Source organism: Catharus ustulatus, chromosome 22 (assembly GCF_009819885.2).
Source record: "Catharus ustulatus isolate bCatUst1 chromosome 22, bCatUst1.pri.v2, whole genome shotgun sequence".
NCBI lineage: Eukaryota > Metazoa > Chordata > Aves > Passeriformes > Turdidae > Catharus > Catharus ustulatus.
In genome coordinates this window covers 8,059,139-8,074,522 of record NC_046242.1, presented here as the reverse complement: position 1 = coordinate 8,074,522, position 15,384 = coordinate 8,059,139, and the positions used below count along the sequence as shown (strand labels likewise).

General features: G+C 48.7%; 1 protein-coding gene across 8 annotated transcripts in view; it reads right to left on the bottom strand.

Moving 5' to 3' along the window:
• The window catches only part of GTF2IRD1 (GTF2I repeat domain containing 1), a 71,696-nt gene that overhangs the window by 29,186 nt on the left and 27,126 nt on the right, over positions 1-15,384 (bottom strand). For 7 of the 8 annotated variants that reach the window (XM_033078001.1, XM_033078007.2, XM_033078006.1 and 4 more), the window contains 8 exons: positions 14,141-14,287; positions 9,604-9,787; positions 7,834-8,117; positions 6,789-6,878; positions 5,847-5,930; positions 4,313-4,496; positions 3,142-3,167; positions 288-408 (listed from right to left, as the gene is read on the bottom strand). In XM_033078001.1, the coding sequence (XP_032933892.1) occupies positions 288-408; positions 3,142-3,167; positions 4,313-4,496; positions 5,847-5,930; positions 6,789-6,878; positions 7,834-8,117; positions 9,604-9,787; positions 14,141-14,287 (1,120 nt within the window). The remainder of the gene's footprint in view (positions 1-287; positions 409-3,141; positions 3,168-4,312; positions 4,497-5,846; positions 5,931-6,788; positions 6,879-7,833; positions 8,118-9,603; positions 9,788-14,140; positions 14,288-15,384) is intronic. The other variant, XM_033078005.1, reaches the window with a different exon arrangement.

The window sequence follows — 15,384 nt, the reverse complement described above, 5'->3', positions numbered from 1 at the left end:
ATTCCAAACTTTTGGCTTGCAAAAAGATGGGGCTGCTTGGTCTCCTCCTGTGCTGTGCCATTGCAGTGGTATTTTAGGGAGGCAGGAAAGCAGCACCAATTTAGCCACTCACCTTCCCATGAGGGACTTACAACATCCCCCTGATGCTCCAGCTTACTGAATCATGCTCATGGCACCCTCCTGCACCCACTGGACATTGCTGATGAACACATCAGTAACCTGCTGTGTGCTTTAACAGCCCCAAAACAACTCTCTTTATAGGGAACAGGGACAGCAGTCCCTCTTACCTGCTGCTGGCCTGAGAGGTCCCCACCAGCTCCAGCGTGGCCCCACGGTGAGGCTCAGGGGAGATCTCCCGGGGAGGGCTGGACGGCTCCAGCTTGGTTGGATCTTTGGTAAATTTGCTTCCTGTTGCCAGGTGTCCATGGGGGGTTTTGGGAGAAAAGCAAAACCAGGATTAGCAACTGGACATGCCAGTGTTGCAGACTGTTCCCCTCCTGGTCCCAGAGCTGAGGTCAGGGTGGGCAAGCAGGTTTTCAAGTGCCAGCTGCTTGCAAAGACAAGGATGCCAATTCCACTGGGTTCCCATGTTAAAATATTAGCAAGACATTTTCTTGAACCTCTCCACAACTGTGTGCATGCTGGGAAGCCCTGCCAGGAAAGAGCATCTCCAGAAAAGGCTGGCTGACAGGACCAGGATTCCAAGAGGTAGGAAACCCAGGGCTGTGGATCACTGCTGTAGGAGCAAGCCCCAAAGTGGGGACAGCCCTGTCCCAAGGGAGGGGATGTGCTGCACTGGATGTGAGCTTGGCAAAACACAGACTAGCAGAGACACAGTCAGCCCTGTCTCACAGCTCCAAGCCCACAAAGCAGCAGGAGAAATCTGTCACAGTGACACAGAGAGGGATGGAAGCATCCTGCCACCATGAAAAACTTCCTCTCTCCTTTCCCTGTTCCTCAGCGGCCTGAATGGAGCTGAAATGAAGCCTCAGCAACGACCTTGGAGATGGAAAGAGTAATCTGAAGGCAGAGTAGGAAATAAAATCTGTCAGAGAAGGTGAGCAAAGAGCTGAAGAATGAGGGCTGGGGGAAGGAGGGAGTGAGCCTACATTGTGAGGCTGCAGAAACCACAAGGTGTCCTGTTAAACAGCTGTTGTCAAATGTCCTTTGCTGATCTGAAAGCACCATCACAATATCCTCACCCCTCTAAAACACATTCAATCTATGGGAACCTAATGCCACTTTCCTTTTGGTTCCAGCCTGCAAGAAAGGGCAGGGCTCTGGCAATAGGATCAGCAGAAATATAGAATCTTAAAGACACTATTTATCTACTGACAGTCCAAAAGGCTCCTTTTAATTTGTGCTTTCTATGAACCAAATCTAGTTTTGCATCAGCAGAGCCGCCTGAAGCCGCTACCCAGGGGAGTAACAAAAATAGGTTTCCGAGCAGTGGTGGGTATTTTAATTAAAGGGTGAGCAAAACTTTATGGGGAAGCTTTGGGATACTTCATAAATGGCAACTTAAAATACAGCTCCACTCAGAAAATAATGTCTTTGCAGAAATGGCACCTCCTGACTCAGCAGATGCGGGTTTTTTTGCACAAGCTGATGTGCTGACACAAACCTCAGAGCGCCAGGTTTAATGGGTTTTGCTTCTGGTAGCCCTGCAGGGACCTGTCACCCACCTCACTTCTGCTGGGTTTGCTTCCTCATCTCCAAATACCCACTTGCACCTCTCTACCATGTAATCCACAGGCTCATAGCACAGTGGTCTCCAGCAGCAGGCCCAGAGCTGATGTGCAGATGGACGTGATGCCTCCCCCAGATACGGTGCAGCCATTATGCAAGGAAAATCCAAGCATGCAAAAACACAGTTCAGTGCTCCATCCCTTGGGGATGGGCTAGAGATTAAAGAAATCCTTTTCTTGAGGGGAAAAAAAAAAAAGCCATTAATGGCTTTAGACAAAGAAATCCCCCATGTAGGTGGGACCCCTCCAGGTTCTGCTGGAGGTCCCCTCTGGGTGGCTCCAGTGTCACTGTGCTCAGGAATCACTCTCAGGGCTGGGGCTGTAGTGGGGCCAGAGTGATAATGTGGTTGGCAGAGATGTCTGGGAAGAAGGTGTCTGGAGAGCTACCAGCATGTGTGGTTGGCAGCTCAGGGGGAAAATAAACCAAAACACCACCCCAAAACCTGCCTTTACTTGTGAGCCAAGCCCAGGCAATGCAGGACCCGGGTGTAATAAACCTGGATGCAGTGCCACATTCCAGGTGTGATAAACCTGGATGCAGTGCCACATTCCAGGTGTGGATGAGGGCAATGGGATGAGGGCATTGCTGCAGTGTGGGTTGAGTCTGACAGCATGGGGACCTGTCTCATCAGGAATCACAGAATGGTTTGGGATGAAAGAGACCTTAAAGCTCATCTTGTTCCACCCCCTGCCATGGGCAGGGACACCTTCCACAATCCCAGATCACTCCAAGCCCTGTCCAACCTGGTCTTGAACACTTCCAGGAATGGGGCAGCTGCAGCTTCTCTGGGCAAGCTCTGCCAGGGCTTCACCACCCTCACAGTAAAGAATTAGTCTGGCTTCTCCAGCTCAGAGAAAAAAGGAGTAAAAACACAGAGCAATGAAAGCCAAATAACTCTCTCCCCACCATTTTGTCACTGAAAAAATGAACTTTTGTTCACTTTTTTCAAAAAACCGGTTAGCAGATGGAAGATGCCAGTGTTTCCCAGTCAAAAAAAAAAAAAAAAAAAAAGAAAAAAAAGAATACTTAGAAAATTTACCAGTAAGGAACACAGCAGTGATTTTCTTCCTCTTGAAAGTACAGATATATACCATGTACTGTGTGTAATGTGGCTCAGTCTGATTTAGGAGCCAGCCCAGCCTCACACACCAGGAATTTTCACTTAAACCTCTAAAAATCAATGTTTAAGGGGAGTACAGAGCTTGCACTGATGCCAGGCAAAGGCAATCTCAGCACGTCCTGGTGTAGGGCACAGACAAGGCTACTCCTTACTGAGCATAACTGCATGTGTCCTGCACTTCCTCTGCTTACAGGTGGCATTATTGCAACTCTGCTTCTCTGGATAACCTTTCAATTTTGTGGGTAATAAATCAAAGGAGTTGGAGAACATACCTGTAAAAATTCTTTCATCAAACATCCTAGGAGAAAAAAAAAGAATTAGAAATGGATGATGCTAATGGAACCAAGTCAAACTAGTAATTTTTCACATTCTCTAAAAAAAGGAAATTATTTTTTCAGCTAAAAATAGGCCTTTTAGCCTGTTGTGCAGCCAAGTAACCTTATGGCATATGCTTTGTAACTAAAGCACCTCTAAATCTGCTTATAACTCATTGTCTTAATCTAACTTATTAAATGAGGCTGGGCTTTAAGAAGCAGTGAAACCAAAGTAGCTGTTTCTGGATCTTCAATTTCTAATTTAGACCACTGACCATGATGTCACCTGTCTCCTGAACATTGTATTTTGGTGCTACCCACAACTTTGCTCATAGGAGCAAACTGTGTCCAGGGCCACATCCCACAGCCTGGTGCAGCCTGGACAAAGTGGCTCCTCTACCAACATCAGGAAATCTTTTAGGATGCCTGAATTCCATCAGTGTTGGTGATTTTAGACCCCTTGGGAGCCTTGTCCAGGATTTTTCTGCACTGTAGTTTCACACCTCTAGGAAGGGAACAACATGAGTGCTGCATAGCAGGGACTGGATAAACCAGTGTATGACAGAGCAGATTTTCCTGACAGAGAAGCAAAGAGAGATTGCAAAGCACAGTGATAACTGGGAATACATCCACTCCTCCTACCCCAGAGGAAAGGCAGACACCTGGACACAGTGCCTGGCCTGCAGGTGTTACACTCTCACTAACAGACACAGAGATGAGCACAGGTGATCAGTGAAAAACAAGGTGGGTAGGAATCCCTGTGAGAATATGGATGTTCCTCCCTCCACCCAGGGGCATTGCTCCTGTACACCAAATGTCATTGAAGGTGCTGTAACCACCTTCAAATGTTTGGGGCATCAGCAAAGTTTGGTGCCCATGATCACTGTAAACAAGGTGTCAGAGCTTGGGAGTGATCATGGTACAGCCAGCTCTGCCACATCCTTGCAAAAAGAGAGAGAGAGATGAAAACCAGAGGTTAGCAGGGGAAAGAGCTTTCAACTCTCTTTTGTGAAAGAGGGTGAAATAAGTTTTTTGTGTGAAAACAAACCCTGTGAGCATGGAGGGAGCACAGCTCAAATCCCTGACACTCTTGAGCCATGCAGTTCCTTTTGCTTTCCTTGCCACCCACCTTTTGATGACAAAATGGATGTTGTGCCTCTCCTCCAGTATCCGTTTGAGTTTGGGGACACCATAGGTGCAAGGTCTTTTGAAAGGTATTTTGTCTGGGATGCCAATGATCTCCACTGCCTCAGGGTCACAGGCAATCTTCCTGTATGGGACAGGGACCATGTGGTCTAACCCTAAGGCTTCAGCTGAAAGATAAACACATGGTTTTCATTTACACAAGTCTTTTACAGATGCTAAAACAAAGCTGTAAGGGCTTGAACTCAAGCAGAGCAAATACCTTCTGCCCTCTTCTCTGCTTGTCCCAGAAAGTGAGCCCCAGGGACAGCTCTCCCATGGGAAATGGGACAAAAAGGAAAGCAGCAGTAAACACAGCTAAGTGTCTTCCAAAACTCCCAAACATGCCCAGTGATGCTCAAACCAGGAATAAGCTGCCCCAAATATCATTCCTAAACTCCTTGTGACCCACAACAGCAGGTCTGTGCACTCCATACCACGTGGTATCATAAAATTGTTAATGTTGGAAAATCCCTCTCAGATTGATTCCAGCTGTTAACCCAGCAGCACCATGTTCACCAAACCATGTCCCCAAGTGCCAAATCCATATGCTTTTTTTGAATATTTCAAGGGATAGTGATTACATCACTACCCTGGGCAGCCCATGCCAGTGTCTGACCACCCTTTCACTGAAGCAATTTTCCCCAGTGCCCAATCTAAACCTTCCCTGGAGCAGCCTGAAGCAATTTCCTCTAATTCTATCACTTGTCACCTGGGAGAAGAAATTGAGTCCCACCTGGCTACAACCTCCTTCAGCTAATTGTAGGGAGTGGGAAGGTCCCCCTGAGCCTCCTTTTCTCCAGGCTGAGCTCACACAGCTCCCTCAGCTGCTCCTCATCAGACTCGTGCTCCAGACTCCTCCTAAGCTCTGTTACCCTTTGGACACGCTCCAGGACCACAAATGCAAATCACAAGTTAAAGGGCTTGTCTCAAGCCCATTCAATTCACAGGTGACAGAGCACACACCTACAGCCCCTCTGTAACTCACAAATTATACAGCCTGATAAGGATGGCACAGCTGAAGAGCCCACCCAGCCTCAAGTGATTTCCCAAGCTTCCAAATGCCCAGGAGCTACCCCAAAAGCACTGCCCACAGTAAACAACGTATGCAACCTGTGCAGATGGAGAAAAAAAGCAGCTGCAACAACAACCACTTTCTTCTGACCTGCCACATGTACGTAAAAGGGCCACATGCCACCACTCCTGGTGCCCAAGTGCCATGATCCAGCATGCCACATTTCCAGACAGGGCTGCTTTACAGCCCAGTTATAAATTCCTTGACAATGGTGTGGGGCTCCAAACAGAAATATTGACATAACCTTCAGGAGACTGGGAGCTGCTGAGCTAAATGTGTTAGGAAGAGCAGGGAGCTCTAGCATATGGCTTCTGCTGCTGTGTTAGGGAACAAAAATGATTGCTATATAATGATATGCAATCCACAAGCACTGCAGATGCATAATGGGATATTAACTCCTACTCACCATATCTGCTGTTAAAAAGAATTTGCACGCACTCCCTAAGGGTGTTGATGTCTTCAGTTTCTTTTATAAAACTGTCCCACTTATCTATCAAAACAAAATACAAGAAATAAGAAACTTCCATATGGTTCATACACAGCAGATGCACTTTTCTCCTGCAAAGTGCTGTGAAGCAGGAACAAGACTTCAAAAATCATTTCCCTGTTCCCAAGTGAATTTTGCCAGGCTGGCAGATAAGGTCTGGGCTTTTCCAACCCCAGACCTGAGCACACTCCTTGGCATCTGCAAAGCAGATTCCTAAGAAATGACCCTATAATATTTCTGAGCCCTGGAATGAAAGACCCTCTTGGACAGAGCAACTCCACCTGGACTGAACCTTGGAAAGGTACAGCCCTTTAACAAGTGGATCTTTTCCATCTTCTCCTCTTTCCCAACCTTCCCACCCATATTTTTTTCTCCTCTTTAAGGCAGGCATGGGATTTTAGGCTGCATTTCCCTCGGGTGTGGTAAGGTGGGGAAATGGCAGTCTCCTCCCCACTGCTGATCCCCCCAGGCACTGCTGCAGAATCCCACTGGGACAAGTAGGTTTCAGTCCTTTTGAAATGATGCCAGGTTTTCAGCAGGTATGTGCTGTTTGCAGCTGGGGTAAGCAGCTTCTCCCAAAGCCATGCCTTGGTTCCCTGTGCAGGAGGCAGAGATGGGAATGAGGCAGAGATGGGAATTCCCAGCCAGCCAGCAGTGCTCAAGGACCACCAGCAGCATCTTGAAATGGCAGGTATGGACCAGAACAGAGATGAAGGTCCTGGCTCCAATGCATCACCTCCAGCACTGCCAGGTCCCTGCAGAGTGTGGAGAGGGCAGGGAGACTGCTGGGGAGAGATGTGGGGAGGGGAAACCTTTCACTAAGGCTGCCAGCTGCCTTTAATGCTGCAGCAGGACACAGACCTGTCTTGTCATGGACGATGGAGAAGAGGATGCGCTTGGACGAGTGCACATTCTGGATGAGGGGACCTCCGGAGACTGATGATTTCTGTCCTGGACAAGAGGGGAGACAAGGAGAAAGGGCTGATGAGAGCCTGACCAGCGCTGCAGGCACCACAAGACCCTGGGTGCTGTCCCCCACCAACCCTTCTATCTCTCCTCCATGCACCCTGGCCTGTGACACCTGGTGCTGTGCTTGCCTCCCAACTCCAGCTGCCTTTCTACCCTGCTGGTGCAGCACCTCTCATTGTGGGGCAAAACCAGAGGTGTACCCTGCCAGCACCTTGCAGGCACCCAGGGAGGGGCTGGGACAGTGCAGCATGGCAAGGGCTCTGCTCATTCCCATAGCAGCCAAGCTCTACACTGGTTTTCATCCAAGTCTCTTACGTTACAATGTACAGATGTGCCCAAAAGTATCTATTCTATCACCATCTGTTGAAACCAGGTGGGGCAGAGATCCTTATCTCCATGGGAGATATTGCCTATTAATGGGACATCTGTTAAAACCAGCTGGGGTAGTGTTCTTTATCTTGTCCACAACCCATCCTTCCTCCAGGAGATATGCCCTGTTAATGGCCATTGAGTCCCAGTGCATGACTGATAAAATTACATCATCCCATTGGGAGATGCTCCAGCCAGGGGGAGGAGCCAAACCTTTCCTACCTGGATAAAACCTGAGATTTGGAACATCAGAGCAGTGGTTTCCAGAGGACAAGAGCTACCAGACCTTCCTACAGGATCACTACTTCAATAAGACCACTTCATCTGGACTGCTACCACCACTGTAACTAGTGGGGTGTCAGGTCGTATTCTGACTCTGGCAGTGCTTTTCTTTTCTACTACTGCATGTATTTTATTTTCCCCTATTAAATTGTATTTCTGACTTGGAGTCTCTCACTGGTTTTCCTTTCAAACCAATACACCAAGCAACACCCAAACACCCCAGCCTGCCCCAGCAGGGCCAGGGGTGGGCTGTGCACTCATCCCAGAGCAAACTCCAGGCTATTACCACAGCAGTCGCTGTACTCCTGTGAGGAAGGCACCTTCAGCTCTCCCACGGCAGCGGGCCCAGGCAGCCCTGGGGACACCTCCTGCTTGAGGTCGATGGTGGCAGGGGCGGGCAGCGAGACGCCGTACAGGAAGTTGGTGATGGCAATGGCGGAGGGGCTGTCCTGGGCGCTGGCTTTGGCCACAGGGCCGTTGGCACCAGAGTCTCGGCTGCCCTTGGAGGCGAGGGAGGAACAAGTTAACTCGATGTTGGGGTTGGGCTCTCGGCTGGGCTCATCTGCTGGCCTGAGGGGAAGGAAGGGAGAAGAGGAGGGAAAAACAGGTTCCTTTGAGCCCATGGCACTGCTAAGCTGCAACAAGCAAGGATGTGGATGGGTAAGAGCCGTGCCTGGGAAGGTGGGACATGCTGCACTACCAGCTGCCAGGCTCCGCGTTGAGCGCCATGAAAATTCTTAGAGTGGTAATTTTCCTATTTGGAAAGGCTGACAGAGTTGAGATTGTCCAGCCTGGAGAAGAGAAGGCTCTGTGGAGAACATACTCTGGCCTTCCAGTACCCAAAGGTACTGGAGAGCTGGAAAGGGATTTTGGACAAAGGCAGGGAGTTACATGACAATGGGGAACGGCATCAAACTGAAAGAGGGTTGGTTTGGATTGGATATTAGGAAGAAATTCTTCCCTGTGTGGATGGTGAGGCCCTGCCACAGGTTGCCCAGGGATGCTGCCCCATCCCGGAAGTGTTCAAGGCTGGGCTGGATGAGGATTGGAGCAGCCTGGTCTAGTGGAAGGCATCCCTGCCCACAGTAGGGGCTTGGAATGAGAGGGTTTTTCAGGTCTCTTCCAACACAAATTCTATAGTTCTGTTCTATGATTCAAAAGTTACATCCATCACTTGAACTCCTGAGCATCTTCAGGCACCTAAATGGTTCTTGTCTTCTTTAAGTGGAGCTGGTTAGACTTACAGCAGTTCACAGCATTTTTATTAGCCAGCTGTATGCCCAGTGCATTCAAGGGGTAAAACCTTTTATGACCACAATCACTTGGCTCCATTGCCTATGCCACCCCCAGCACCCGTGGCACATTCAAGGGGGAGCTCAGTCAGCCCACAAATGAGTTTCAGACTGAAGAAACCAACGTGCTCCACATGAGACAGGGAGCCTCAAGCTCACAGACAGCTCAAATTCTGCGTGTCCTACTTTCAGCTGTCTCAGCCTGATTTTCCAGAAGCATCAAGCCTTTAGAGGAGCTATTTGGTCATGCTCAGCATTTTTCTGAATGGATCTGAGGTGCTGCCAGCCAGGAAAATGCAGGGGAAATGCACCTAAAAGTACTAAACCCCTTGTGTAAATGTGGCCAAAAGGGGGAGTTTGCTCTGCTGCAGTCCCCCACTTCCCTCCTTGTCTGGCATTACAAAACCCATTTCAGCCTGGGAAGACACTTGCAGCATTTACCCTGGAAATCCCTCTGGAGACAGAAAAGCACTTAGCTTACCGCAGTGGAAATTTTGGCAGAGACACATAAAAAGATGCAGTAAATGTGCATGTTTACACACACTTTTTATAGAAATCAGTCTGAAATGGACCCAAGCCCCCCAACACGAACAAATCTCTGTGCAAGGCTGGATTTGGCATGGCTGGACCCAGGTTTGTGGGAAAAGCTGAGACATGGGAGGGACCCTCCTGTGCCACAATAAAAGCATGGTCTGACAGTGCTGTAAGACACACCACCCCAAGGGCTGGCTGCTCTCTTGCTCCTTGGAGGTCCCCACAATTACCTTTTTAGCCTGAAGCGGATGCTGTGGCTGTGCTCTAGGATGGCCATCAGGGATTTCACATCATACTCCAGGGGTTTCTTAAAGCTGATGCCCTCGGGCAAGCCGGTAACAGCCAGCGAGCCTGGCTCCTTCAGGAACCTCTCGTAGGGCAAGGGGACCACACTGCTCTTCCCCATGGCTTCACCTGGGGAGGGGACAGAGTTACACACTGACAAACACCCTGTGCCCCTGACCACAGCTAAGCTGGGGTGGAGGATAAATGCAAGAGCAAGAAATACTAACAGAATCATTAGGAGAAAACACCCATTCCTACCTTCGCACTTAGCATGCAAGGCACTCCAATTCCTTTCTAAAAGCACTAATTAATAAAAAAGCTCATAAAAGCCAATAAGCAGATGTCTCATAATTCAGGTTTCACAGTAGAATCCTCAGTTGGGGTCACTTGGCACAAGCCCACCCCTGGGAGTGCCCAGCCATATGCCAGTGAGGTACATGGCCATCAGCAAGGTGGGAAGGAGCCAAGGGCTGACAAAGAAGGCACAGGAGCCTGAAATGATTTTTATCTCATGCTTACTGAGATATTCTGGGAACCTCATTTCTAGTCAGTTTTCTTATTTTACCTCCTGGAAGAACGGAAAGCAGTTTGATTGCTGTTGCTGTCAAGCAGCTTTGATTCACTGTGACAGACAAGGAAAAAACCAAAACCAATAATCTCCCTCCATCCCACTATACACAGACAGCTTGAACATCAATACATTTGACTGCACAATCACCTCCAGCTGCCCAGAACTCTCACCTGCTCCCCTCAACACTGGCAGCATAATCCCACCACGTCCCCACCATGTGCCTCTGGCTCCATTTTATCTCTGACACCAAAGTCTCCCTAAGGAGTCAGGTACAAATTGCTTTCCCTTCCCTGGCAGCAGCAGATGAGCAGTGAGCATTGCCATGATACAGGGATTTTCTAAACCAGATAAAGAGCCTGTGTGACCAAACCAGGGCTGCCCTGCCATGCTTTGCAGGCAAAACACCATCAGAAAAACAGCCTGCTCCAAAGGATTTCAAGGAATGACGAAAACCCTCAAGCTACTCTCTGGGGAAAAAATTACTTTGGAAACCAACCCAAGGCACTGTGATCAATAAACATGGTGCTGAAAGCACAAGAGGCCACGCAGGAATGCAACCTGTCTGGCAAAGCAGTGTCCAGATGCTGAACATCTGGTGGCATGACACAGTGCCTGCACCTTCATCTCCAGGCTGAGGGGCAGACAGAGAAGATTATGGGACCTTTAAGTTGTTGAGGGATTTTATACTGTGGATTTTATTCTCATTCCTTTATTTTTTCTTGCTTAAAAAAAAAAACCAAAAAAACCCAACACCAAAAAATCTTACAGAAACAGTGCAAATCTTATGACACTGCCAGCAAGTCCTTACTAAATGTTATTTCTTCAATGTGTCCTTTGAAGGAATGCATTATAACTAACAATGTACAACTTGCACGAGCCATTAAGGCTTCTTATAGAGAGGATTGATAATAATTTAATTAAGCAAATAACCAAAGTTTCAAAATAAGGCTCTGAACCATGACACCACCAGTTTACTTTCTGCAAGCTGACAGTTTCCCTGCTGGCTCTAGCAGCCCTCAATTTCCCTTCACCTCTCTTCATGACTGGGAGAAGCTCCCAATGCCCACAGCGGCTCCTTATCAACCCCATGCTCAAGAAATCCCCAAACATATTCTTATGGGGATCGTGTTACTGTCAAGGTGACCTTCAGAAGCCTCGTGCTGCTGCACAGAGACTCATGGTTTGGCTAAAGAGACAATAATCATCATTAATGCCTGTTTAATAGAAGCCACTGGTAATCAGTCATCCTGCAGAGATTACCTGGCTCTGGAGGGAATCTTTTTCACTGAGCATTTTAAAAGATTTTTTGTTTCCAATTCTCATTGATGAAAGGATGAGAAAAAAAGCCCTAAGAATCATAATTGTTAAACTCTCACAGTCCTCTCAGTGTTACAAACAGAATCACCCTGGGGCATCTACAGTCTCCTGTGTATTTCTCCCGGCTCAGGCAGGAGAGGCTCTTCCCAGTGGGAGTGAAGGGAGGGCATGTCTTGGGTTACAATACAGAGTGTGATAAAAGGTATCTATTCTATCACCATCTGTTGAGGGTGGGGGCAGTGACCCTTATCTCCATGGCAGATATTCTGCTAATGGGCCATCCATTGAAACCAGGCAGGGCATTGTTCTTTATCTTTTCACAACCCATCCTTCCTCCAGCCAGTCATTTTCTGCTCATGGCCATTGAGTCCCACTGTGGGACTGATAAAATTACTGCATCCCATTGGGAGTTGCTCCAGCCAGCGGGAAGAGCCCAACATTTCTTACCAAGATAAAAACAGAGGTTTTGGGACACTAAGGGAGCCCCTTTCTCCACTGGACTCCAGAGGAAAACCGGATTTCTCCACATCACCACTGGAGCTCCGGAGGGAAACTGCACCTTGTACAGGAGCACTGCTCCAGCTGAGCCACATCTGTCACTGCAGGAGGATGCAGCCACCATGGAATGGGACTGCTACCAACACCCTGCCTGACAGGGTGTCAGGTTGTACTCTGACTGTGTCAGGGTTTGGAGTTTGTTTCTTTGTAGTACTGTATTTCTATTTTAATTTCCCTAGAAAAGAACTGTTATTCCTAATTCCCATACCTTTGCCTGAAAGCCCCTTGATTTCAAAATTATAATAATTTGGAGGGAGGGGGTTTACATTCTCCACATTCTCCATTTCAAAGAGAGGCTCCTGCCTTTCTCAGCAGACACCTGTCCTCCAAACTAGGACAGGGCAGCAAGCAGCTTTGTCAGGTTTCACCACAGAGTGGCTCAAGGATGGAAACAGCTGATATTACTGAAGCAGAATTACACCCAGTGCCAAGGCCAAAACTACTGTCCCAGGGATGCCCAAACTTCTGCTATGGCAATGCTGGGTTGAGAATGTGGCCAATGCGTCCCCACACACCTCCATACACCTTGAAAGTGTAAAGAGCCTTACTAATCATCCAATGGATGGGCTGCCTGTTCATAAATCCCATGCAGATGCACCAAGATCAAGCTTTGCTAATGCAATTATATGTTTATTCTGTGTCAGGTTTTAATAATTCACATATTCCCAAGAGAACAGCAAAGTTTGGCACTGTCCCAGCAGCAGGACAACGAGACTGGCAGCTTGGGGAGGGAATTCACCAGCAAAAAACACCCTCTCCATTCTGTTCCTTTGGCTCCTCTGCATCAGCCCTTCCTTCGTTCTTGGGCCCAGCCTTTGGAAGGCAGCAATAGGATCTGATTGCTCCCATTAATGGGAATATTGCCTCTAAGTCCTTTAAGTGGCTTCAGACAATTTCAGTGACTGTCTGTCCCAGGGGAGAAGGGATGCCAGTCCCTTTTCTGCCTGTGAAGCCTGTGGAAGATGCCAGCAGCAGCAACTCCTGCACATGAGCCTGTAGTAGTTGGTGGTAGCTCCCATTATCCCCCTTCTGCTGTGTGGGAATGCCCATTCCCAAATCCCATACACAAAAAGGGGCAAAGCCTGCACTGTGCACTCAGGGACACCTGCACAGCCCCAGCAGGGCTCCACCAGGCCTTGAATCTCAGCAGGTGATGGGGAGCTGCAGCCAGAAAAGCCAAACACCCAGTTCTGCAGCTGCTCCAGCCACAGGGCCTGAACTCCCCCAAAGCATCATGCAGAACCAACACAACCTGCTCAGCAACATGGGGGAATAGCTGGGGCTCTGTTTTCCCCAGCCAATATTGCTTTTCCTACCCTGACTAGCAGAGCTCTAGAGGTGCTGCCAGGGCATGAGCCAGCACCATGGCCACTACTGCCAGCTGCTCCAAGGGGGTTCCAGTGGATCCCTGTGAGCAAGAAGGTGCTGCTGCTGCTGCAGCCACTGCAGACTGGGCCTGGAAGGAGCTCTGCAACCCACTGGGTTCCATACCAACAGCCATATGGTCATCTATATTTAATTGCAGAAGCTTCATTGCTGGGGATGATGCATGTGCTGGAACGGCACCACCTCAATCTCAAAGTTGGGGCTGCAGGGCCACGTGCTAGAAAAGAACCTGTTTTCTTTTTAAATAGACTTGCCAGGGAAAAGAGGGAGTGAATCTGCAGAGCTCCAACACAGTGCTATGAAAGAGGTGCTGGGATGCAGTGGCAGGGATAAAGGTGTGCTTGGAGATCACATTCAGGGCATCACAGAGGCTTCCCCTCATCAGGGGAGACAAAGGATGCTTCATCCAGCACAGGCTTTTTTTTTGCTCAGTTCAGGGCACTGGAAAACTAAGAAGCAGTGGCCAAATCCCATCCCAGTCAGCACTAACTCTGTACAGGAGCACATTTCACCGTGCTGCCCCTGCCAGCACCTGCTCCCACACCAGGGAGCCGGGCTGGCAATGAAAGCTGTGTTGGTGGCAGTGCTGGGCAGCTCAGTGAGCCCCAGGGACATTCCACATCCCCAAAGGGAAGCATGAAGGTTCTTACTATAAAGCACATCAAACACTTCCTCTACCATCTTCCTGAGGAGGTACACATCTGATCCCTGGTCCGGGGAGACCCTGAGCACCCTTTGCCCGCACTCCTTTGCCTTCTTCTGCACCTCTGCGTCCTGCTCCTTCCTCTGCTGGATTCCTGCGGGGGGAGAGGAGAAAACAGGAGTCACTGTGCTGAGAAGGGGTGAGCAGGCAGGCATCCCCAGGCTCCCACCCACCCCAGGGCCCAGCTCAGATGAGATCACACTGGGTAGATGCCAGCAGCCCAAATGTGCAGGGAAGGGTACTGCAGTGGTGCCAGCAGCAGGGTCACTCATCTGGTGCCTGCCCCCTTTTCCCTGGCTTTTCCCACTCAGCCACACTGAAACAGTTATGACTAATTGGGCAGTCCACTTCTAGTCTCTGGTTTCAATCTGCTTAGCCTTCAATCTCTCAGGAAAAGAAAATCCGCCTTTCTTGGAGGCTTTTTTACCCTTCAGCATCACGTAGCTCAGTAATACCAGCTATTTCCTGCTAATTTCCCCCATTAAACTTCAAATAAAGCATATCTTCAGCATTGACTTCTTTGTATCTCTAAATGCACAGAAAATTAAACACTACAAATGCATTATTGCTGTTCTATCCACAGTAATTTGCAAGGGATTTTTGGTGACAAAAGACTAATTCCTTCATCATCCTCGACAGACTCTTACTGGTAATCAGGCCTGGGTGCTCAAGAAGGAGCCCGTAGATCCTTCTGTGGATAAAGGACATCACAGGGAATGGGTCAAGAGCAACATGGGACACACACAAAACTAGACACAGGGAAGTGAAACAGGCCCTAGAAAACTTTTTTGGGGTGTTTTACCGAGTTTGTGAAATGTATCTGCATCTGCATCCTCCAAGTACTGCCTCTCCCTCCACTGACATTAATTCTATCACTGTCAATTCCCCCATGCATCAGGAAAGGCAGAACCAGAGGTTCAGATAAAGGAGGGTGTTCAAGTGAGGTCTGCGTCCCAGAGAGATAAGAGGCTTCTTACAAACCCAAGTGGTGTCTGCTTTAGATTAATTCAGATCTTTCTAAGAGGGCAGCAAGAAATCAAAGGCACTTCAGGGATACTTTCTACTGTGTGCCAATTGTAAGGGCTTCATGGAGTGGAGTTGAGGGGCCTATATAATTCAAGACAGAGTTATCACATTTCACCCTGTCTGCACCATCATCCACTTTACTCAAACCCCATGCTCAAGATTTGT